Below are 26,238 nucleotides of genomic sequence, written 5' to 3' on the forward strand. Positions count from 1 at the left end.
ATTAAAAGGATATTGAGGTGAGCATAAGATTCTTAGCAAAAAGTTGTTCATGCTGCCAGAGGTCGTAAAGTGTATAAGAAATCGTGCTTGTGGGATTGGATTGTCAAAAGTCACCTCAGGTAGGTACATAATGTGGTAGGTAAGGTTGACGAAATATAAAGTGAGCCGATCTCTCGAGCAAGTTTGAACAAGATCGGCTCACTTTAGGTATATTCTCGGTTCACCAGAGTTACTAACCACATAATGTATTCAAACAGCGCCAACTTCAGCAGAAATTAGATTTGAAGCACATCTTAGACTTTGCAGATAACCTCAAAAAGTAAGAAAAAATGCGAAAATCGCTCCTTTTTTACGATTAAACAGAGACTTACCCTGCAAGTGTAGGTGCCAAAGTCAGCGTCCGACTGCGGTGTCACAGTGAAGTTGGACTCGGTGCCTCGCGTGGAGTACTGCGACGAGTCGATCTCCTGCTCACCTTTGAACCACCTGATTAAGACCCTGTCAACCGAAAAAGAACTGTATTAGTAAAGATATAAAGATTGTAATCCTTGAATCACTTAATTGTGTCCCTGTCAATCGAAAAAGAACTTTATATGTAAAGGTTTACATATTTTTAAAGCTTTATTAATTTATTATTATTATTTATTGGAAACAATGTAAGTTTACAGTTTAAAACCAATTCACTTACATGCTAGGAGCAGATATTTAACCACCTAATTGTGACCTTGTCAACAGAAAAAGAACTCTATATGTAAAGGTATTAAGAGTTTAACGCCGGTTTATAATTAATACCTACGTTTTCGGAGCAATTCCAGCAAGAAACATGTGAGAAGAAATTTCATGTTTTATCTTTAGATATCTTCGCAAATGTAAATATACTGCACTATGTCCCGAGAGAGTAAATATGGTTAATAGGGGATATTACTGCAATGTTCTGCCACCAGAGTGCAGGACTAGCCTTTTTAGTAAACCATAGAGTAACATAAGTAACACACTGTACCTTTAACAGGTTTTTGACAAATTTTCAGATAATAAAATATGACATTGATGCATCAAGGCGGTTTGCTTACAGATGACCTGCCGGGAGACGCGAATCCAAAAATTCGCTATCTGCCTCTTTATCTCTCGAATATGCAAGAGTGACAGAGATGTTAGATAAAAAAAAATCTTGTTTCACGATAGACCCTTAGATTGTGGTAGTTGTGCCCTGGCGCCCCCTACTTACCCGTACCCGACAGCCACAAACGCACGCACCAGACGTTCTGAGCGTGCGTTTCATGGCCCTCGAGTGACGCTTCCGTGCCGCTCGACGCTGACGCTACAAAATATGTCATGATGGTCGCCGAGGTCGCACCGCTCCGAGCGACTTGAGCAAAATGTATAGACTTGAATGACTTGGACTTAGACTTGGACGGCGGCGGTGAAGCTCGCACCGTTCAACGCCCCGCTGCCTGTACCGCCGGTCTCCTGCGCTGCGCCGAGTTCACGTACTTTGCTTATAATGTATGAAGCTTTTGGCTCCCATATCATTGTGAGCTGACAAAGATTTGACAAAATACACTGTTGCAAAATAAGTAGTAAGAGAAACACTCACGGTTCTTGTTCGTGGACATTGCACCTCATGAGGGCCTCGACGCCAATGGCCGAGTTGATAACGGCGCGGTGCACATGCACCTTAGGTTTCCCTGGAACAAATAAAGCAACGATTAATTTAACTACCTACTTCTATAGAACTGGAACACAATATAAATTATTTTATTAAATGCATATTATTTTATTAACGGACATATATTATTATGCCTTTAAAAAATTGAATATACTCACAAATCATATATTGTCAGGCAACAAAGGCAAATAGATATATACCTGACTAACATACCATATAATAAATAATTATAGATATCCTTAAGAGTCCCCGCCAAGCTCGGCCGAATTGCACCTTCCCATATAAACGTCGTACGTGTTGAATTGTAATGAAACTATGCACATACAATGACATGAGGTATCTAGGTCTGAAATAAGTTTATATATATAGCTCCAGTTTATAAAACAAACGAAATAAAGCAAAAACAAGATTTGTATGAAAAACTTAAATTCGCTGTACTTTTTTAACTATGGTATCTGAAGCTACATAAACTAATTACAGACATAGATATACCTTATCCTATTGTAAGTACAAAGTTTCAGAGAAATCTAGCTAGTCGTTTTAAAATGAGAGCGGAACTACATTTATATGGAGAACCGAACTTGCCGGAGAGCCTTAAAAAACTAGATAACCTTAAAAACTGTTTTTTTGCTGCGTCACCTGTTATGGTGTAGGATTTGGCAGACTGCCACGGAACTGACGAAATACCTACGCCTCGGCTACGACATCGCGCGGTGGCGGCAGCGGCGAGCGGCGGCCATAGGTGGGAACGAAAGGTCCGATCACTGTGTCTCGCGCGATGTCGTGGCCGGGCCGTTTGGCCCGGTATTCCGCCGTCGCAATGGTTTCCAGAATGTCGCGGCACCACGAACAAGCTGTGCACATAATAGCACAAAAGAAATGAAGAAATGATGAATACATACTTCTAACAGAGACATCAATAGTCTTCGTGTCTGCGTTGTTGTTGCCCATCGCGTAGCAGAAGTACCTTCCAGAATCATCCACCCTCACGTTCTTGATGGTATGGACGGCGCCTTCACCGAGCTTTGCGTTCTGTAATATAATAAATAATACTTGATTATTGTATTAATTATTAACTAGCAATCGCCCGCAACTTACCCTTACTCATAAAATTTTGCAACACTCATCAAAAAGTGATTCTTTACAGTACAACAAAATGTCGAATAGGGAGTTAACGATATAACTTGTTAGATTTGACAGATTATTTATTATTAATAATAACGATATGATAAAGATAGTTTATTATTCAATTAGGCATATTACAATGCGCTTATGAACGTCAACTAAAGCAACGCCGGCTCTAACCCTACACCTCTGCCCCGAGAAGATATTTATTTTATGAGTAAAGGGGCTCACTGATTATCAGTCCGCCGGACGTTATCAGCCTGTCAGTTAGAACAAAAATTTGACAGTTCCGAACAACTGACAGGCCGATATCTTCCGGCGGACTGGTAATCAGTGGGCCCATAGGCTCGGGGACACCTGCCACCATCTTTGATATGCCTAAACGTCGCCAGGCAAATCGTCAAACGTTGAGGTTTGGACGATATGGCTGGTAGTCGCTAGTCAGATCATGAAATGGCGGCGTTTCATGATATGCCTAGGAATATCTCGATATGCCCGATTTTACGATCTGCCGCCGACATTGATATCCTCAACCTCTTTATAAGGTACTCTGATAAAGGACCCAGATAGAGGATAGGATATTTCTATAGTTCTAGTAGATGCCATTTCTCTGATATGATATAATAATAATAATAGACGCTTAGTTATTATGTGTAGCAGAAGAGGTATTAAGTCTAAGGTCAGGTGGGGTCAGAAAAACATATTATTTCATTATGCTAGGGGCAAGAGAGACAGTATGGGGATTCCCTAGTTTCCCTATAAGTGTTCCTCTTGCCCCGGTGTTCCTCTTTGACTATTTATTGCACACCTAATGTAGAGGTAATAAACAATCGGCGGTCTTCTGGCTAAAGGGATCTCCATAGAACCATAGGGTAGCTATTAACAAGTTAACAAAAACAAAATTGAAAGATAAGATAAGATGAAACTTACCTGCCCGTTGACCAACTTGGACCAAATGATCTTTGGAGCGGGGATGCCGGTGGCAGTGCAAGATAGGGTAAGATCCGCGCCTGGGGCAGGTTTGCCCTCGTCGGACGCCGAGATGCCTGAAAATGTAAAAACAATATTCTGTTTATTTAGTTCAAATATAAACATAGATACAAGTAAGAGCGTTTTCACATTGTCCGATCCGATATCGGATGTAGGATCCTACATCCGCGTAGTCAGGCCGCGGAGGCGCGCCCGGGCGCCGTCTAGCGGTCACGCACACTACAACAAACATTATGCCTACACATACGCACATAAACAAATATTATCGGTCCGACAGCTGACGGATATCGGATGTCGGAAGGAGCCTATGACAAAAACAGCTGCAGGAGAGTGTTGGCATTAAGTCCGCCTTTTCTGCGTATTTATCGTTTTTAGCAGTAATGATTGGTTAAATGCATTAATAAATACAGAGAAACACATATATCTTACATTTTACTTCCTTCCGACATCCGATATCGGATCGGACATTGTGAAACCACTGGCGTAGCGTAGACTAATTTTGTCGTCACCGTTGTTCTGCATGACGATTGTATAGTAGTTTTTAGACAAACTTTGCCAAAAAAACCCTTACAGTGCAACCACTGCTGCTAAAACGACTAGGTATTATTTCGCCCTTTTCTAATTGTAGTGTTGGGAGACAGTACGAGTAGAGTTATGGCTTTATTTGAACGAGAACGATAGCCTTTTTAAACGCGAATTAAAAAAAAAATTGCGTTATTTTGTATGAACTTACTCGTAATTTGAGCAGACTGGACAGTCTCGATCTGATGTTCAATCTGAACGGGCGGCGTTTGCTCAACCTTGCACTGGTAACCACCAGCATCTGCCTGCGTTACGTTGTTGATGATGAGGTCAGTACCGCTCCTGAAAAACATTTTACCTTTTTCATTGTGAATGAATCTAGCCTGCTAGGCCATATACTGGTACGTAATTTATATTATGACGGCTTCGCACGGGTGCAATGCTTATGTATTAAACATATAAACCTTCCTCTTGAGTTACTCTATCTATTAAAAAAACCGCATTAAAATCCGTTGCGTAGTTTTAAAGATCTAAGCATACATAGGGACAGACATCCATCTAGACAGCGGGAAGCGACTTTGTTTTATACTATGTAATGATATGCAATAAGTATGTCAGATACCTAAATATATAATTAAAATCAGGTATCATTGGGAAACATCGTAAAATTTTACATTTATGATTTTGATTTACTTTTTACATCTAGGCGTCTGCCAGTTGTTCGTCGGTGGAGGTCGACGTGTGATAGTAAGCAAAACATTTTAGTTGAAAAAAAAAAACGAATATCCAAGTACAAGAAAAGTCCCGAGTTGACCCATTTACAGACGGTCGATCCTATTTTTTATCAATAAAGTATGCAACATTACGCATTGTTGCGGAAACAAAAACAGTAGGCGTTAACTATGAATACGTATAGGTAAGTACTTACTTCTGATACTTTGTCGGATCAGCCATTAGTGTCCCAAGCACTACCAGGCCTATATCCCCTCTTAACCAGGTAACCATCGTGTCTGAAACAATAAGCAATACGTTATGTTGAAATAAAGAGATTATTGACTGAGCGAAAGCGGAGACCGTTTCAGCTTAAGCAAAAATGCCTGGTTTTATTCTCTAGGTACTTACAGGTCGCATTTTTCAACAGATTCTCGTGAAATTTGATGAGCATAACTTTTTCTTCGATATTCAGTTTCCGGAAATCAAAATCCCTATAAGGGATCTCTTTCAGCTATAGACTATTCGTTATTGCATATATGTAAGTAGGTTTAATAATATGTATAGTGGGGCAATAAGTTTGTCCCACTATATATCTGAAATATATAATTATATTTTTTATTTTCGTTTAAAAAATGTTGTGTGTGGACTTCCCCTGATTATTTTTATCAGCGGAATCGGAAATTTAGTGGCGTCTATTGTGTCACCCAGGTTGAGGAAGTGAAAATCAGCATAAAAAAGTCGTAAAACTATGTTTCATCGTCCACACTGTTAATTGACAATTTTTAAACCTTATTTCAATGACATTAAGTTCTATCTATGATCCGGAGTTGCTAATCAATTATTCACAGGTAATAAAGTGACGCAACATGAACATGTCAGATCCGGTGGCGCCAAAACTGTGCGCACGCGATAGCAACATTCTTAATTGATCAGAGGTGAACCTTATTCCGTTGAAACAAGGGTTATATATTATCAGGTAACAGTGCGAACGATAGTACTGATAGAAACATTCTTAATTAACCAGAGGTGAGCCTTATGTCTTATGAAATAAAGATTATAAATTGTCAAGTGTTAGCGATGGAACGTGTCCGGCGCCAAAAATGATGTGCACGCGCGTCCGGCTAACTGTCATGGCTGCTAGACAGTGGGACGACTGCATTATAAGTGCCATAATTCAAACTAAATGACATGTATAACCAATACCCAGTGGTTCTGAGAGTTGTCGCAAACCGGCTCAGTCATTTTGATAAAAATCTAAAAACTAAATCTTCTTTTATGCCCTTTGGGGTTGAGACCCTTGGCCCGTGGGGTCCTAATGCTCTACAGTTGTTTAAAGAACTATCAAAAATATTAGTCGACTTCACTGGCGACCGAAGAGCTGGCAGCTTTCTCGCGCAACGTATTAGCATCGCAATACAGCGGGGAAATGCTGCCAGCATCCTCGGCACCATGCCAAAGGGGCCACATTTTCTAGATGTATTTTAGTTTTATTTAGTTTTAGTTTTTAGTTTTAATTTAGTTTTATTTTATAGATAAGTTCGTTTTTAAAACTAAGTTCATAATAATTATCGAACACTCATACAGTTTCATGAGAATTGTTGAGAAATGCGACCTGTAACGGCTGTAGTGAAGAACAGCCGATCATACGAAAGCATTCTTGGTCAAACTAAAATGGAGACTCTTCGGTTCGTTCGGTGAAATAGATATCTACTCTGTACTGACTGAAATGACAAAGTGTGGAGGTACCGATGCGATAAACGATGGATAAACGTCATATTTTTATAGAAATTGGACATTTGTGATGACAAATCCACACTTTATCATAGCACAGCTTGTGCAGACTAAGCTTGGTCCGGCGTTAGGTGTATGTTTGAAGTCTGATATGGCGTTTTGTCATATATGTAAGTACATAGTTTTATTCTTACCTGGGATATCGATTCTGCACTCCAACCGCACTCCTACTCCTATCGGCACTTTATATACCTCGGGCTTGGTGAGGATGGTGGCATTCGGAACGGGTCCGTCCTCATCGTCTGTAAACAAAAAAAATATTAAAAAAGAAAAAAGGGTTACTTACGAAATTTAAGTAGAGTGGTAGAAGAATATGGCTCATATTTCAACCTGATTAATTTTTTCGTTTTCCCAAATTATGTCTGAGACAGCACTGTACTTCATTTCTGATTTTCAATTGTTTTTTTAGCTGTTATAAACTCACCAGAGATTGGCTAAAATATTAATCCTGGCTAATATCACATTACTACCACATGAATTTTAAAACTTATTCAATTGTTTACCTACTGATACTATAAGTACCATTATGTTTTTTTTTAAATACCACGTCGGTGGCAATCAAGCATACTGCCCGCCTGATGGTAAGCAGTTACTGTAGCCTATGGACGCCCGCAACACCGGATGTATTTAAATTCCTACAATTTTAGGGAGCGTACGTAAATGGCTTGACTTCTTATTTGCCATAATGTAACTTTCACTTCTATTTTGTTTTGTCTTACCAGGGGCCGTAGCCAAGATTGTGACTGTAGTCGTTTATCGCTGCGATATTTCCTCACATCATAATTTCCATACATTATTTAGGGTTTCGATTGGTGTTTTATATGATTGATCATCACATTCAATTGGCGAGGCGCCAGGTGTCCAAGCACCGTTGCTTACTGCCGTTGCTGTGTGTTGTTATACTTGTTATTCTCTTCTCTTTTACTATAATACCTACGTAGAGTAGAACTTCAAAAGTTCGCAGGCGAGAAAAACGGTAATTGAAATATTTACCTCCTTCGTCGTTTTGTTCGTTGTCGGAGCCCGGGTCATCTTGGAAGAAGTCCACATCGGCATCTCGTCGCTCCAAAGAGTGTCTCGCTTCTGAAACAAACAGACGTACATACATTAATTTGTGAATACGAATCGATTGTTTTTTTAAATTATTTTATTGAGAATTTTTTGAGGTTTGCCAGCGAATCATTATGTTCAATAAGTATCCGCAAACATATATGCTTCCTTCTCAAACTATTTGCATAGTTGACAGATCTACAATGTACAAAATTGCCTGTTAAATATCAAAAGTGCGACCAAAATCGGAATGATTTCAAGCGCTAATAGAAGTAATGGATTCATAAATAATATGTGATTGCGTAAATTATGTACTTTTGGTCTATTATTTCCAAGATTCAATCGCTCACCGTATCTTTGAATACAGCTTTTCGTAATTTCCTGCAGTTTCTTTTTTCGCACTCATGATATGTTTATATACGTGATGGCTTCCCATTTTCCCACTTAAATCATTTTTAAGAGTATCTAAGCTAAGTGTCATTCTGGACATGTGGCATAGTCATTATGAAATCAGAAGAAAAACGCCCACTGCTGTTTGTTCTCTTTCTGCTCTCATTTTACAGTTTCCCAGAACCAAGGTCGTGGTCATAGTTTAGATAATTGTCAAGCTAATTGTCATAATATTGGTCGTAGGCCCCCAACATGTGGACCGTCGATCCAGTTAAAATTTGAAGAGAGTTTAGTTGGGTTTGGACCTGTACACCCCATTTGTCCTGGTACAAAGGTGGTTCCCTTACTGATATAGCATCCGGAAGTGTCGACGGTGTAATAACCGCCCAAGACTGATATGAGCGGAAATCGAGCGAACATTTATGAATGGAACACTGAATGGGTTTCAACACTTACTAACTGCTGATAACTTCATTAGTATAATGGCCGCATTAGTTTAAAACACATTAGTGCAATTACCTCTAATTACTGGCTAAGACCAAACGGACATTAAATTTGAAATTTTGTTACGAAACCTGGCTCTAAATGCTTGTTGTAAGGAAAAGGGTATTAAGACGTATGCAAACGAACTCAATTATTAGTGGAGTCAATATAAAGTTTAAGTTACATTAAATGCACACTCAAATTTTTCTACATGGGTGAATTCTATATCATATTGAATACCCGTCTGTAAAGTAACAACTTGATATCAGTTCCCGTTTTTGAGAAATAAAACTTTTTTTTAAATCTTTTATACTACTTAAACAATAATTCCCACATAAGATATTTTTCGTAGAATGGGTTATGAAGCTTATACGACTACACGGTCAGAATATCTCTCGACAATAATGTAAATTATAGATTTATTGAAACAAATTATTATTTTGTAAGTTTTTCATGACCGAGGAACTCCCACACCGAGAGAAAAGTTTACTATGGTGGTTATGAAGTAGTTGTATCGATCATGTTTAAAAATCTCCCGAGTCACTACTATATTTGTAGAATAGCAGCAAGATTTTGGAAACAAACAGCAAATAATGTTCTGCACAATTAATGGACATTTCTAGTTTTTTGCCAGTAACTGCACAAGTTATGGAAGAATAACGTATTCATTTTTCTCTCGATAATTAAATCAATTTCCAGCATAAAAAAATTTAAAAGTATGCGGTATTTCCAGGCATTCACAGAGGCCAATTCGAACTTTATTTAAGATGTCAATAATATATCATTTTGTTATCATTCGCCCGACCGTCTCGCTCGCTCCAAAACATATTTTAACTAGTACGAGCGAAACGCACACGCAAATTAAAAAAATGATATCTTTAATAACAAAGTTCGAATTAGCCTCAAGGTATATTAGGAAAGTATACCTTATGGCTTATGGCATTGCGTTAAGGTTCAATAGTTCAATGCATTAAGTGTCTGTCTTTATATGAAAAACGATAGCTGTCAAATTTTTATATCTATTCACAAAACGTTTAGAATACTGGATGCTGTGTCAGATATAAATAGACCCTTGAAGTCTTACAACTATCTATTATGCTTGATCTGAATCTTACTGGTTAGTAAGGACCGTCCACTTAGTTATACTTCGAATAGCCGCCCGGACAAATTATAAAGCTAATTTCGAATTTTAAATTTTGACAATTCACGAGAAGAGTAACGTAACGTCAAACGATATGTTTGTCCCTTTTCAACGATACTGTCATCCGATGCTTTTAGTAGCGGGAGCTGTGAGAGTGAAAAGACGCAAATGTCAGCAATTCTTACCGCTTGGTATTTGTCAGCGAGCGCATCGCGACATGAAACCAGTATGAACCTGGCCCTCGATTACGTGTAATTGTAAGGAAACTTGGGATCAAGTTATATTAGTCTAAGGTCTAACAGTTGAGAATAAGACGTGCTCTGGATATACAGTGTGGAATTTTTTTATGGGCCCTGAAGGGAAAGTGCCTTAAAACCTTAAGTTAGCTCATTTTATTTTTAAAAAGAAACAAAACTGCATTCAAAGGTTTTTTGAAATTCGCTTGTCTCGCCTGGGAATCGAACCGACTAAAAATTCCAAACAATAAACACTCCCTATTTTATTCTACTAGTCGATACCACGTCGATACAGTTAATGTTAATGATAACATTTCTTCAAGAAACATTAGGTCTTACACTCGTCTGTCGTACAAAATTTCCATAAAAATCGAATATTTAGTACTCAAGAATATTTTTAGACAAGCAAAATTGAAAAAAAATAATTAAAAACCTTTGAATGCAATTTAGTTTCTTTTTAAAAATAAAAGAATGTCTCCTTTAAGTAAAATGAGCTAACTTAAGGTTTTCAGAGAATTTCCCTCCAGGGCCCATTAATTTGATTATTAAATTATAGTGGTAAGTAAGCGCATTGAGTATGCACTTTTGTCTCAGGCGATGCCGCTTGGCACGATTGATTGTTCCTTAGGGCAAATAAAACTGATTCAGCCCGGTAGCCACGAGATCGTAACGCCCCCCAAAAGGGGGGTGAAAGGGTCGGCTCCCCAAGTCCAATCTATGCTATATTTCTTCCTGTTCTTAGCAACTAGGGCAACTTATATATCATTTTCGTATAATTTAGGAACGAGGAATTCATTTTTGAAAAAAAATATTAGACCTTTCCATACAAAAAAAATGAGTTGTTTACTAAAAATTTAAATGTTATGTAATTTTTTGTTACAATTTTCCCTGTTACAATTACAGTGTGGCGATTTGCACTAAATAAAAAAATGGACAATGTAGCCCATTTATTGTTCATTCTGGAAAATATCACTTTAAAGGAATAACTGCCGAAACGCCTGTCAAAAAAGAGGCGTTTTTTCTTACTAAGCGGCGTTTTAAGTTTCCAAGTTTTTATTCCTTACTTGTTGTTTTTATTCCTCACTTGTTGTTTTTATTATTTTTTCGCAACTGTGTTAAAAAACGTCGTTCGATACACGTGCGGAAATGTCATTCTTCACTCGTCCCGAGTCTTGCCAAGATACCTATCTCGGTACTCGTGAAGTAATGACATACTTTCCGCACTAGCATCGAAATGTACTATTTATTTCATTTGGGCACCAAGAAGTATGTTGGTAGTAAACCTTTTTGCGAGTAAAATAGTATGTAATAATGATTTAATATAATATTGTTAATTAACTAAAGTTTCATTATTGCGTCATTTCATCTCATAACCCTACTACCCATTGAATTAAATGACCTTTTTCACGTTTTCTGCAGCAATGCAGTCGACTGCAGCAATATTGAAGCGCGACATTGCTGTCGACTGCTACGGCAGTAGCCGTAAATGTCAAAATCAAATTTCCTGTCTGGATTTTGACGTTCATTTAAAATAAATAATCAAAGGGGATCATCGATTTTGGGCCCGGAGGACAAACCATCGCGTATATTATGGTACACTACACAGACGGTTACAGTAATTATAAACGCATTTGATTAAGGAAAAAGATATAATATTGGGTGTAAATGAAACGGGAATGTATTATACAATAAAATAAATTATATCTATTATTAATTTCCGTAAATCACACCATCATCTTTATTAGCATAGCATAGCTTAACGCTCAATTTCGCACAAACCGTGAGGTTTTCACTAAGGAGTTTAAAATTCTCTTTGCACTAAACTTTATGGTTGGTAAAAAAGTCTGTATTCTAATTTGGCACTAACTGCCACTGTCTGTCATTGCTATGTCATAGCCTAATAGCTGACATACGTGAGATATATGCCGCAATGTATGCATTGCGCGTTTTATCGGAGCTTTGGCTGAGGTGTGTTAAGTAGGCGCGCAATCAAAATTAAACATGCGTAAACAATCGTTACGCGTACCGATGAAACTGGGTAAGTTAGTCATGGGAGAATTAACGATCGACCGCATCGCGAACTCTCGGCAGTTCAAGCGGACCGATCGTCTACCGCGAACATTGAAGTGAGACGGAGATATGGAAGTCGATCAAACGTTCTCTACAGTGAATCAGTACCCGTCAGTTAGTGCCTGCGTGGGTAATTTAAATAGCTTGGACGTCGTAATAATTATGGTTGTATTCCATACAATATTACATATACGTGAGATTTTTTTTGTTATTACACTAACATGAGTAAGAGATTTATGAAGGTGAAACAAAAGTCGAGTGTCCATTTTCTATAAGCAACAAAAAAAAATTCGAAACAAAAATGGTTAATAGTAATTAAACGGATTCATTTACGTTAGAGATTTTTTTGTAGAATATAGTAAATATAAAGAGCTTAATTAACATGTAATTTTTATGTACACATTAGTTGTTATTTTTATGTAAAAAAAAATTTTAATAAAGAAAGTTATTGGGGGCAGGTTTCTGTGCCAAGCTGGAAGAAAATATAAATACTTAATGAGTATATGCCTGAGAACAGCATATTAGAAAATCTCTAGTGTGGGGATTGATGTTTTGGGTTATTTCTCTATTTTAGTAATAATTTGGATTTATAAAAACAAATTGACATATTTTGTGGAGATTTTTTTCAAAATATATTATTTGTAACATAGGTAATCACATCTCAAAAAATCTCTAATGTGAGAATTAATGTAGATTTCTCATACATTTTGAACTGTGCGGACCGGCCTATATGTACCTGATTGTAAAAGGAGTAAGGAAACTAAGGAATCAATCAAAAATTTTTACTCTATGAAAATACTTCGTAGGAGGAGTTCAATTTTCAAGGTTGTGTTTTCTGATCCCAGCAGAGCAGAGCGGAGACCAACCCCGAAATCGCGAAAAAAATTTGGCTGTTTCATACATTTTGGTTGGTCCATTTTCTATGGGAGGGTAAATTTTTTTTTCGCGATTTCGTGGTTGGTCCCATAGTAAAAGTTGTTTAGTATAATCCCAAAACCTCCCTGGCAACGGGAATGCAGTTATTTTTTAGCCACTCTGTATATGAAATCATCGTCATAAGCCTAGATCTGCCGTGTCAGACGTATCCCTGCTATCTCAAAAAACACAGTTTTGAGTAAATCGACTTTAAAGTTTTTGGTGAGCGTGAAAACTAATAAACTCATATATTTCGTGAGTTTATTGAGTTAAGTCATTTTTAATATGTGTTTTGTGTTTCAATAGACGTGAAGAATAATGTTTCCTTACTTTTTTCTTGTAAAAGTACATAGTTTTTGAAATAAACGAATAAACATAGTTTGGCGTAACCACTGTTTCATACATTTGGTGGTTGCGCGTAACTATGTTAACTTAAAGTTAGATGAGTTCGTTGTATGAGCGCTCATAATATTTCGCGTGGCCACGGCTCGCGGGCTTATTGAGGTTTTCGTTTATCTAAAGTTAGAAGACTACATTGTATCAACTTCTAGTAAAACGTATAACCAGGGCATGGGGAATATTGAGGTGGTCACGCGTAGTTCCTTTATCTTAAGTTGTAAGAGTTCGTTGTATTAGTGCTCCTAGTAAAACGCGTAACCAGACTACACAAGATAATCCATTTTATAATGTGCTAACTTACATTACATACAAGGAGCCCGATTTCCATCAGTCCTTACATCATTGGTTATAAAGTAGATCAATCGATTGGTGGAAAGAGCCTTATGTTTAATAGCGTATGCATGTATTGCATGTATGTATGTATGTCAGTGTGTATGTATGTATGTATGTATGTGTGTGTTTGTTTGTATGTACTTTATTTAATATTTAATCCCAGTAAGTGTAAAAGGCGGAATTAACGGCATTGACGGAATTGACCTGCCGTCAGTTACAAAAAAAAAATTACCGCCATAAAAAAAAGGTTCTCAGTTTGACCCGTATGTTTGTCCGCGATTATCTCGCGTTTGGCTGAACCGATTTTGATGCGGTTTTCAGAAAAGTGTTTGTTACATTCTGGAGAAGGTTTTAGTATACATAGAGCTGAGCTGATGCTGAACCCTGGCTGTACCTAGTGGAACTCAGGTTTGGTGTAACATAGGCACACGCTGTTTTGGTCATCCAACACGTCTTAATGAGCACTTGGGGGAGCAGTACCCAAGATATAGCTGATGCTGAACCCTGGCTGTACCTAGTGGAACTCAGGTTTGGTGCAACGTAGGCAAACGCTGTTTTGGTCATCCGAAACGCCTTGATGAGCACTTGGGAGAGCAGTACCCAAGATAGAGCTGATGCTGAACCCCGGTTGTACCTAGTGGAACTCAGGTTTTGGTTCAGGTTTGGTGTAAATTTATTGTGGGTATTAGAAGATACCTAGTAAAAATATTAAGGTAAAATAAGGACGAAAATTGCTTGTATGTTTATACGAAAAACCTGTCAGAATGTCCTTATGATAAGCGACAATGTGGTACCTTTTGCTTGAAAATGACACAAATAAACAAATACACGTGGCAAGGAGCGACGAGCCGCTCCCTCCGCGCCCCGCGCCCCGCCTCACCGCGAGCCGCCTATCGCCGTACTACCTGCGTGTGGTTACGCGAAACTATGATAACTCGAGATAGTAGATATCCAGTTTGCCGTAAAAAAACTGCGAAGAGTTACGCATAATTATTCTAACTTGAGTTAGAAGAGATACGCATAACTCAATGTCCAAGAATTCGAAAACGTCTATCTTAAAACATGAAATATCTAGACATTTTTTGAAATTTTGTTTAAGTATTATATAAAGCATAGTGTCTAGTTTCATTTTGCACTGGTTAGGCGTATCTCTGCTATCTAAAGATAGCAGAGATACGTCTGACGCGGCAGAGATGCCTCTGATTTGAGGGTTTAAGATCAGTACATAAACCTTCAACGTATACAAGCTTTGTATGTATGCAAGTTTTCATAAAAATTCTTAAACCATTTTTGATCGCTAATTATGTTATACTATACAGTACACCGGTACACTATCACCGGATAGTGTATTGTATAATGTGATTTGTATCGGTTGATCGGTGGAGAGTTCATCGAGTTTTTGGGGTCGTCGATATGGTCTTGATAAGTACCTATAACAATTTCTATTTGGTATGTTTTTAAATTGCTTACTTACTACATCGAAACTTGACACATCTTTATTATGCACGGCGTTTTCGTCGTATATTTAGCTGCTTAAATGCTACAAAAATGTATATTCGCTGTTCACCAATCCCTAACCCGTCTCAATAGTATTCGAATAACTTATTTCCTGCACTCCAGAGCTATTGAACTTAAAAGTTTATTTTAAAAGCTCAAGTGTCTATCTTAAGCCCCGTCCATCCGGCGCGGTGGATGTGGCTGTGATTGTGAAATAAGTTTAATCCGTTTTAACAGTTTATGTTGGATTATAACTAGGTATTTAAATACCTAGTGAAACAAAAAAATAGACGAAACAAACACTAAAGGTGACATTTAGATGTCTACTGCAGCTGCATTACTGTTGCGGCGTCGTTGTTGCCGCCGTTGTATCTGTGTCAATACTCTTGTAACGCAGACGTAGGCGAACAACACGCGAACGCGAAGCGAAGCGTACTATAGAATGTGTGATACTATAGAAGTTTCCTACGTGGGCGATCTCCTTCGCTTCGCGTTCGCGAGTTGTTCGCTTACGTAAGACGCAGCGTTCAGAAAGATGTGATCAAAATTATAAAAAAAAAAAGATTTACGGTATAAACTGTAAGAGGCAAAAACATTATAACAGCATAAAAAAAATTATTCTGGCGAAATAAAACAAAAACATAATATTATACAAATGAATTCTCCCAAAAGGACAATGGCGGATCCCTTTGTTTGACATAATTATTGAAAGTCGTAATGTAATGATTTGAGGTTAGGTTTGTTTTATGGCAATCCTGAAAATTTATGCGTTTCTGAGAGAAACCTAATTAATTTGGTTTTTCTCAGAAACGCGTAACTAACGAAAATGGGGACAAAAAATACATTATGACTTAAAACTTAATGGGAAACAATAGAGACCCGGACAATGCACATGTGCCATAACCGTAGTTGTAAGCGTCCATATCCATAGTCCACTTAATTATGGTGGGATAAAGGCTATTTTTTTTAAGCGTCCATAGGCTGTGGTGCCCATGTACCATCAGGTGGGCTGTGCTTGTTTACCGTGGTATAAAAATAAAATAAAATTAGGAATTTTTCTATTCGCCCTACTTAAACAGATATACCCAAATGTTCGGAATCATTCCCGTGCCCATTCCAAAGATCGGGGCCGTGTCAGAACTCTTGCTTTCAAGGTAAGCAACACCACGTTTACCAACACATATATGTTTTTAAATATTTACCGACATTATAGTTTTGTGGGACACGGGACGAGAGGGAGCGAGTTACGAATGGGTAGTTAGGTGAAGTTTTCACATTATACATTTAATAAAATAAATATTATAGGAATATCTTATACAAATCGATCTATTCTCACAGGTAGCTTAAACTTCTTATAGGTAGCTTATGGCACATTTAACAGCTTTTATGCGTGGTGGGGCAGATGGAGCATAACAGCCATGACAGCCGTTCAAAAATGAGTCAGCATTTGGAATTTATTGTGCTGAATACGGTACACATTGAAAGAGTGTTCCGATGGCTGTTGACAGCTATTTATTACCTATGCGTGGCGGGACAAAAAGTTTAAAAGATCGTATGTCAGATCAGAACAAGATATCCATGCCAATCAGACATATAAATGTCAGCTAGTTCAACAGGGTCACTAACAAATAAATAGGCTGTTAAAGTGTTAGCGTAATTTTTATTCGAAGTTCAAAGGTTATGTACAGTATTTTGAACGCTGTCGAGTTCATGGTTAAAATCGCTATTCTCCTATCCCTTCCCCCACACGTAACATACGCGGGAGCAGGTGTTTTATTTCCAAATACCCGTCCCTGTTTGCCGTCCTACTTGCATAGCTTTATCTGTTTGTACTGCCCCGTATTGTTCTTGACACGTAACTTGAAAAAACGGAGTGAAAACAACTCGGACAATGTAGAGCGGTGGTGATGAATTTAAATTCAGGTTCATCGGTGGTCGTTACGCTTGGTTTGAAGATGACTCACGTGCTCCATATTACCTTCATATGTAACTAAATAAAGTAAAAAGTGTAGGGGGAAAAGTTTAAGCTATGTTGATGATGGAGACTGAAAGTAGTCCATAGAAAACGAGGTACTTATTCTGCATTAGTTTGGACTCATAAAATCTTGATAAGAAGAAGAGTAAAAAGTATTTGGCAATGATAGTTTGTCACTAAATTTATATCTAGGAATTAAATTAGTAGATCCGTTATGAAGATAAATGGGAACATTAATTTGTGTGCAAAAACGAACAAATTTTAAAGAATAAGTCGCTCACTCTAAAGTGTCTAATCAAACCGTCAGTTTTGTCAGAGTAAAATACTTTTTTAACAAAAGTGTAAGTATTATACTTTCTGTCACTTGAGAGGCATTTGTATATACTTAAACAGAACCTAGATTATTGTTGGTGAATATATCTACATAGCGAGCGAGCGTGTGAGCGAGATGCACTGCGATAAATATTGAAATCAATCTCAAATCGAGAACTTCGAATACCGCTTCTGTTATTAGTTTTACCATATTCGATACAAAACGTAACCCCCAACGTAGAAATTGACCCTACGGGCGTGACGGAATGCGGCCCGAACGAGGTCACGGGGTTAAGAAGAGTGACGTCACGGGAAAACAATATGGAGGTGAACTTTCAGTATTTTTTACTGTTGGACTGTTTAACAGAACGAACAATAGAGCTGTTATTCTGGGGCGGTTTACAAAACTATTATGCAAAATGCTAGCTGGGCACTTCGTTTGCCTGGAATAATAGAATAGAATATAATAAAATAGAAATAATTTATTCGTGAGCACAAACGAAATAGAAAATTATACAAAACTGAGAAAGATAAAAAAGTGCCACGAAATGGTCTTACCTTAGCATGTTATTGGCGGCTTCCAGCGCTGATCTTCCGATGAGACCATCCGGTAAAACAATAACGACAGGTAACAAGAAAAAGATAATGATGATGATTGATAGAAAACTTTCCTAAGTCCTTCCCCGAACCACAAACTTTCTCCATACGAAATTTCATCTAGATAGGTTCAGCGGTTTAAGCGTGAAGAGGTGCCAGATAGATAGACAGACAGACATAGTTACTTTTGCATGTACGCGAGTACCTACATAATGTAACGTTTAGTACTTATATGATCAAGGTTTCGCTCATTTTTCTCTGAAATATTAACAAAATTATGTTTGGATGGCGACCTCTTAAGATGCCACCGCGACCGCCACTGTCTATTTAATTTTTAATTGAATCGTTAGACATGGTTTAACTAATCTAATGTGGTGTGTCTGTACGAGACATCTAACATTTGCTAGGCAATGTTCCAATGTGATTCAAATGTCTATCTAAATGCCAATTCAAATGATAGCGGCAAACATTCTTGTATAATAGAGTCTATGGATATATTAACATAATTCTTGTAGTCACGCGAATGAGAACTCTACTGTAGTTGCATTAAAGGTGAAATAATTTTGAGTTATTTATGTGTGTTTAAGTTATGTTAACTGCGTATAAAATAGAGTTGAGTTAGCTTGTGTCGTAGTTACACATGTTATACTGTTACTAGATATCTTTTCATATGTTATATTGGAATGTTTAGCTAATATGGTGTTGACTAGCTTTGGTTTAGATGTAGTGAGGTTTAAAACGAATTAACTGGAAGCGTTTAACTCATATTAGTACAAAAGTGAAACGATAGTAGAATTATTTACATTTATTAAAGTACAATATGTTAGTACGAAGGATTGCATTAAAGTATTTTTTTATAATATGGCTTCGCCTCCCCCTTGTAGTCTCCTCTTACTAGTCCTTGCTGCAGGATCTGCTGGCTGGAGTTACCCCAAGTCTCAGTATCAGTATATGGCTTTTCCCTCTTGTGAGTTTTGGCAGGAGGGATTTTGCCAATGATGACGTTTTATGACGTACTTACCACGCACGATAAGAATGTTCGCTGAATAGTTTTGATTTGGTAAAAGGAATTGTACTGGGAGAGTGCAAAAGAGAAGAGACATTTTAGATACTATAAAGATTCGGAAACTGCAGTATGGTCATGTATTGCGAAATGACAAATACCACCTCCTCCAGCTGATAATACAGGAGAAAATCCAAGGCAAATGAAAACGTGTAAGAAGACGTACCTCGTGGCTCAAAAACCTCAGGTGGTGGTTTAAGATGAGCACCAGATCGCTGTTTCGAGCTGCAGCTTTAAAAGTAAAAATAGCCCTAATGATAGCCAACCTCCGGCAGGAGACGGCACCATCATACGAAGAAGAAGAAGATAAAAGAGTATATTAGCGTTAAATAAATTACCCACAAATCAATTAGAATTACGCACTTTGTATAAAAACTAAACGCCGGCTCATGTTTCCCTTTAACAACCTAATCCAGCTAGGAAACTACTTGTCACAGAACCAGGCCATTTCAATTAGCCACAATTATGACAGAACGACATAGCGATAAATACCATTGTTACCATTGTTGTTGTTACACTATTACCTCGCCAATCTTCAACCTTAATGCAATGAGATAAGATCTACGTGTGACCAGTTTATTGTGTTGCCGTTAGTACCTTTAGTTCGATGTGAACGATACTAGGGATCAGAATTATCCGGTACGCGAACTATTATTGTATGAGGTCGCAAACACATCTGGTTGGAATTGGCTAAAAAGAGGGAATTGGGGAAAACTAGTTTGGTCTAAAATAAAACAGTTTGCATTGGAGGATTATGATAAAGAGGACAAAAGGAAATACATAAATATAAATCCAATACAGGCAGAGTAGTGTTTGTAGTAGCCTGTCTCCAGACAAAAATAGGTTAACAGGTAAACGTTTACGCAAAATAATTATACGGACTGATCGTAGTGTTCGTACAGTAGCTGTTAAAAGGTTACTGTCATACAATACAATACAATACAAATATTCTTTATTGCTCACCAATATAAGAAAGGACATGACATACAAATTAAGCACTTAAACTATGGTAGACAACAGGCGGTCTTATCGCTAAAGAGCGATCTCTTCCAGACAACCTTAGGGTAGTGGAGACAAGGCAAAAAAACAAGTACTTAATGTGAGTAGGCATAGTATGTATTGATCCAAAAAAAAACTTGCTTGGTACGTAATTTTTAATCACTTATGAAAGGTTAAGTGATCCTATTATATAAAAAATGAATGAAAAGTCATAAATAGAGAATCAAATCATGGAAAACTACATAGAACATACGGTTTGTACGTACCACCTTTAAAAGGGCTAAGATGTTGTCAGTTAATAAAAAAAACTTAAATGTTATTTAAGTTCTTTATTTTTTTTTAAAGGGAATTCGTTTTTCTCATACCTTAAAAGTTCATGTGCATATATTACCCACGACTTAAACGCATGCATTTTGAATGACAATGACTTTAGAAGGTACAACTTTACTTTAACATCAAGTGGCGTCCATCATTGCCACATTTTGTATGACAAATGTATGGAAAAGTTTTAACTTACAGTTTTTCTGGCGGTATATTGAAATGTGTAAAAATGTCAAATGAATGCACTCACGCACATGGCATTGTCATTGCATAGGTAGTCTTAATACTTGTAGTGACACTTTATGATACAAAATGTAAATAACTAATATTTGAGTTTTTCACTTGTTCCAAATAGGTAATTATTTTTTCGAACAATTTTTTTCTTCCTGGCATATTTCGTAGCAATGTTTGTGATGCACCGAAAAATTCTCATTGAACAACCTTGGACATTTTTATCCGAATCGACAATACTTTCGTTTAATTAAAATAATAATAATAAAAATTAGAATAAAAATTATCTGTAAAACGGCAAGATGAGAAGACGTGCTAATAGAAACCAGTACTTGTTATTTCTATTACTTACCAAAAGGTGTACCATTTCTGCGACTAAATCTATCAATTTTACATTTTTGCGACTAAAATCGATAACGGGATCTTAAGTATGATATGGCAAGTTTGTTGCTGCTATGGACGGTACGGACTAAAGGGCTAACAATATACCTACCACAGTAAAAAAAATGTCAACGTATTTATGGGCCAGCCTGTAGAATGTCGAACACTAGGGTGCCATCATAACGTGTTTAATAGATTTCTAAAGTACCTATGTAGTCTAAGTAGTCTAACTATAGGTATAATCGGAATAATCGCCAATTATCATAACCGCTCGTGCCTGACACTCATAAACGTCATATATATTTACGGCCCGGGCGGAGCCGCGCCAAAAATTAGGTCACGGCCGGGAAATTAATCTGCAGATAAACTATGTCATTCTAATTGGTATTTAGGGGCGGTTATTAACCGACTTAAAAATAGATTCTTAATTTCTTAGAATCTTTGTAATTATGTCGCCTTTTTGTCTTTCTATCCTGAGTTCCTGACCTAACTTTAAGTCCTTTTTTCCAGTTATTTTTCGAGAATAATTGTTTTTCTATACCTTCAGCAACCCACAATTTTTGACCACCACACACATATGAAAGGTTAAGATCGATTTACCAAATTGATAGAAATTAAGTCGAATGGACATATTTGGCGGTCATATTCTCACGGAAATTGGTAGTAACGGAAATTTATTATTGGTCGTTTTATGTATTTGAGGATGTCCGCTAACTTTCTTGTGAGATGCGTACCTGTGTTTTGGAAATATACAAATAGGACCCATACAACCATTCCGGTCGCAGAAATCATCAAAGTAGTAACTAAATGTCAGATATTTATGTCGTAACGGTGTCGTAACAGCTACTACACTCTGCGACTGTGTTCAGTTTTGGTTACTTAGTGTGGTAACAGTGTGTACACAATGCGACCAGAATTGTTTCAGTTACTAAGTGTGGTCGTGTACACTTTTCGGTCACAAAGTGTCGTAACATTTTTTTCTACACTTTGCGTTCAGTTTGTGACCAAATCTATACACAATGTCTCGTAACAGTTACCGAACTGTTTCGAAACATTGTGACCGAAAAAAAACTGGTAACAATGTGTCGACTCTTCCCCATTTCTGGTAGAGGTGTCGTAACGGCGCCGACACTGCGACCGGAATTGTGACAGGAAAAACGGTGTCGACACATTTGCGTCGTAACGGCGACCGAAAATGGTTGTATGGGGACCAAAATGGGTCTATATATCCTCGTTTACTTAAAGAATTTAACTACGACATTCTGAACCATACCTAGTATAACTTAGATTTAAGACTTGCTGTTCCCTATCAGGGTCCATGTGAAACCCACTACTACTATGAAACACCTACTAACCATGGATGCAATAAATGAATTATGATTATAATTATTTAACCATGAAAAAAATATACGAAAATGAAAACAACTATCAAGTCACAAGGATCAGACTAAAATGGCGAATTAGTCGTATCTATTAAACTTAATCGTATTAAGCGGTTTCTATAGGTAGTGCAGTTTAGTTAAATGAATTCCTGCTAGTTTTAAAGCCTTATATCGATAACTAGTCGCATAAAACTACCTTTTCCATATCCTTAATCTCTCTAAAGGTTTTGCACCTCTAATATCCTCCTTCTTGCCCATAAAATAAATCTCATGTTCCATTAGTACAGGAAATTGAACAAGTGCAATAAAAGTAAGGGATTACATACGGTTTGGTTGTTGAACTCAAGAGGCTACCCGGTTCTGAGGATTTTCGATTGAGCCGATATCACTGTCGAAAATGGGTGGATAATATTAGTTCGAATTTTGGTGAATTATAACTACGGAATAAATTAATTAGGTTTCTCTTAAGCTTGGTTAATTTCTGGACACACTTTGTATACCTACAGCCTACAGCATATTTTTTTTTGGATTTTTGTTTTAGTTTGTCTTTCGTGTGTTTTAATTTATAGTAGTATAGTAGTAGTATTAAGTTGTTGTTGTTTGATTTTGACCATGCAACTTGTAATGTGAAGAATGAAATAAAACTATGAAAACGGATTATATCGCATATATTGAATTTATAATACATCCCGACGTTTCGAACCCTTTACAGCGTTCGTGGTCAACGGGTGACTGAGGAAAAATTACAAAGTGCAAAAATACCCACATACTAATAATAATGAACAATCATAGACTATAAACTTTTTCATAGTTTTATTTCATGAGTAACTATCGCGGTAACCGAAGACAATATAATGTGAAGAATGTTAATTTTAAATAAAAAAGTGAAAAAGTCAGACCAAGCTAACTGCATGGCATTTACATTGACTAGGTGTACCAATGTCATCATTGATGTCACAATAGTTAGCTTAGATGGACTCTAAATATATTTCTTTGTCACTCTTAACAGTTTAGTAAGACAGAGCACATAGCTCTGTCCTATAATATTTATTTATTATTTATTTATTTATAAATTAAGAAGATGTTCGTTTGAATTTAAAGCACGATAGTTCCCTTTACCTACGGCTAAGTAAACCATATATATTGAGACCAGTCACAAATTTGTCGAATATCGCTATCTCCCTAAAAGCCCACTCTGTATTAGCATGTCAAATGAACCGCAAGAACGCCTTGCATCCCACTTTCTGCTATAACCTGACCCCCATCAGAACTAAAACGACCCCTACCATACCCTCATTCCATCCAACTTCTAGGGGTGAGGTAGCTCACTTAAAACTGGTCACATCTGACCATACTTAACGACCAGTTATGGTAGACCTCAGTTTAATGCTCGATTCAAACGTTCGTTCATGCCATTCGGTTGCGGGATAGGTCAACAACTATGGATAGTTATTTAGTAGCTTTTAAGATTTATTTAAGTTTCTTTCATTTGACGCTGACAAGGACTAATGTCTTGAATGTTGAAACTTTGAACTTTTGAAATCGTTGAGGGCTGAGGCGAGAGAATTCGATCATTTCACGGTGAGTTTTTCAACGTGTAACTTAGGAGCTTAGGAATGTATTTTCGTGGCTTGAGTTATGCTATCAAGTTTAATGAGTATACCGTAATCTGTTTCCAATAATCATTGAAGTAGCGATATATTTGAGACTTAACCTCTAGCCGATCAGAGGCCTATAAAATTACTGAAAAGAATGAGTGTGTTTTGAATATCTATTTAATTAGAAAATATCTTTCTTGTTATATAAAATATTTTACCTACTTCATTTGTGGAAATGAAAAGGTAGCAAGAAAGATATTTTAAGAATGTCTTAAAATATAAGTGAATTCGAGTGAGTGAGTCGGTCATCACGAATTCACTTATATTTTAAGAGACCGACCTGTTAATTCGCAAAATACTTATAGCGAAATGGTAGCCAATAATTCCTCGAGATTACATAGCCCAAACTAAAATTGGTAATTTTAGCCAGTTAGAAAATTTTCGAAAATCTTTATAGCCATTGTTTTATGCTTGCATGATGTTTCTTAAAATTCCACACGAATTAATTTGGTTACGTATAGTTAGATTTAATAACAGGAATAACTCCGTTTTGCTGGTCTTGCGTATTTTTGCAATTTGTGTTTTCTGATCAAGTTACGCTGCTTATTGCCAACTTACCAATGGCGTATGGAACACAAAATATGCCGCATTGATTTATTTTTCTGTTTGCAGCATGAATCACTCGCAGCTGCTCAAATAAGACTGATTTATTATTAGAATGGCTTCCAGACTCGAGTTACAGTGCTCATAACTATATGCACAGGGGGATTTAACCGACATGGGCCAAAGCATTGCGCTTGACGATTATTAAACTTTCCCTTAGTCATTATGAAACTTTAAAGCCTCTTAATGCAAATGGTTCTTGCAATTTCATTACCGCCAGAAAAGGAGAGAATATTGTTTTAAGTGAACGTTTGTGAGTATGAATGCATAATGTTCAGATAGGTATAGTAGAATCTAAAAGCTGTAAGAGGTATCCCTACTGTTATAAATATGCAAAAGTTAGTTAGGTAGTTAGTCTCTGTCTGTCTGTATGTTACCTCTTGAAATTTAATCCGCTGAACAGATTTAGATAAAATTTGGTAAGTATGGAGATAGTTTGAGGCCCGGGGAAGGACTTAGAGTAGTTTTTATCAACCATCAATCATCCTCGTAAACATGGGCAGAAGTTAGTTAATCATACGTGGAAATTTTTAAATATCATTTTGTAAAATTAATAACTAAGCATTCTAAATAACATTTTGGTTAGAAGGTAATATTAATTACTGTTTTTCTTCCACCGAAATCGGTCCATGAAATGATACCTTTATTTTTATAATAGGAAATTTTGCTTCTGTCAAAAAGCTTTTGGCAAGTTTTGCCTAAAAATTCATTATTGGTACAAGCTTTTATCACTGTCTGTACTTTTCTCTCCACAGGCAACGAATACTCATCGAGACAATTCTGACAGACCCAAACACAATTAGTTTGCGTATTTCATCACAGACTTCCCATGGCCACCTTCTGTCTTTATCATCAAATCAGCTCCATTTCATCATAATATTATTGCCATCCGATTTACATAATTATGTACGAGTATGGATGCGGAAATCTGGAAGCCGGTCAAATTTTGCTTCCAAGATTTGACCCACACTAACATAGGTACATACTTAACAGGGTACATTAAATAAAAGCTAGCAATAAAAGCTTATAAATAGAAACTCTGTAAAGAAATCTATCCATTTTTCGGTACAAAATTACAAATAGGTACGGTACATACATACAATTATGTCGGTCGCACATATGGCCGCCAAATATTTGCTTGACTTGCTCACTTCCTTTGCCAGGAAATTACTATAAACAGATTTTTATTTTAAGTAAACACATTATTCTGGCCGTGTGTGTCGGATTTTGTAAAAAAATTCATAATTATTGTACTGTCCCAACTAAATTGCAAAAAAATACAAAACTAAGTAAGAAGAAAGAACTTTTTGGGGTTTTAGACAAACCGTAACCGTACTAATTAAAATGATAACATTATTTAAAAAAAATGCGGTGACTTACGGTAAGAAAACACT

The 26,238-nt window shown here is 37.0% G+C and overlaps 1 protein-coding gene across 1 annotated transcript in view; it reads right to left on the reverse strand.

Annotated features, from left to right (window-relative positions):
* Positions 1-26,238, reverse strand: part of LOC134751834 (lachesin-like) — a 202,398-nt gene that overhangs the window by 2,370 nt on the left and 173,790 nt on the right. Inside the window, exons 3-10 of the mRNA XM_063687329.1 lie at positions 7,802-7,891; positions 6,943-7,050; positions 5,232-5,313; positions 4,515-4,645; positions 3,722-3,837; positions 2,569-2,698; positions 1,595-1,685; positions 372-498 (exon numbers count right to left, since the gene is read on the reverse strand). Coding sequence (XP_063543399.1) covers positions 372-498; positions 1,595-1,685; positions 2,569-2,698; positions 3,722-3,837; positions 4,515-4,645; positions 5,232-5,313; positions 6,943-7,050; positions 7,802-7,891 — 875 coding nt within the window. The remainder of the gene's footprint in view (positions 1-371; positions 499-1,594; positions 1,686-2,568; positions 2,699-3,721; positions 3,838-4,514; positions 4,646-5,231; positions 5,314-6,942; positions 7,051-7,801; positions 7,892-26,238) is intronic.

Source organism: Cydia strobilella, chromosome 23 (genome assembly GCF_947568885.1).
Source record: "Cydia strobilella chromosome 23, ilCydStro3.1, whole genome shotgun sequence".
Classification (NCBI taxonomy): Eukaryota; Metazoa; Arthropoda; class Insecta; order Lepidoptera; family Tortricidae; genus Cydia; species Cydia strobilella.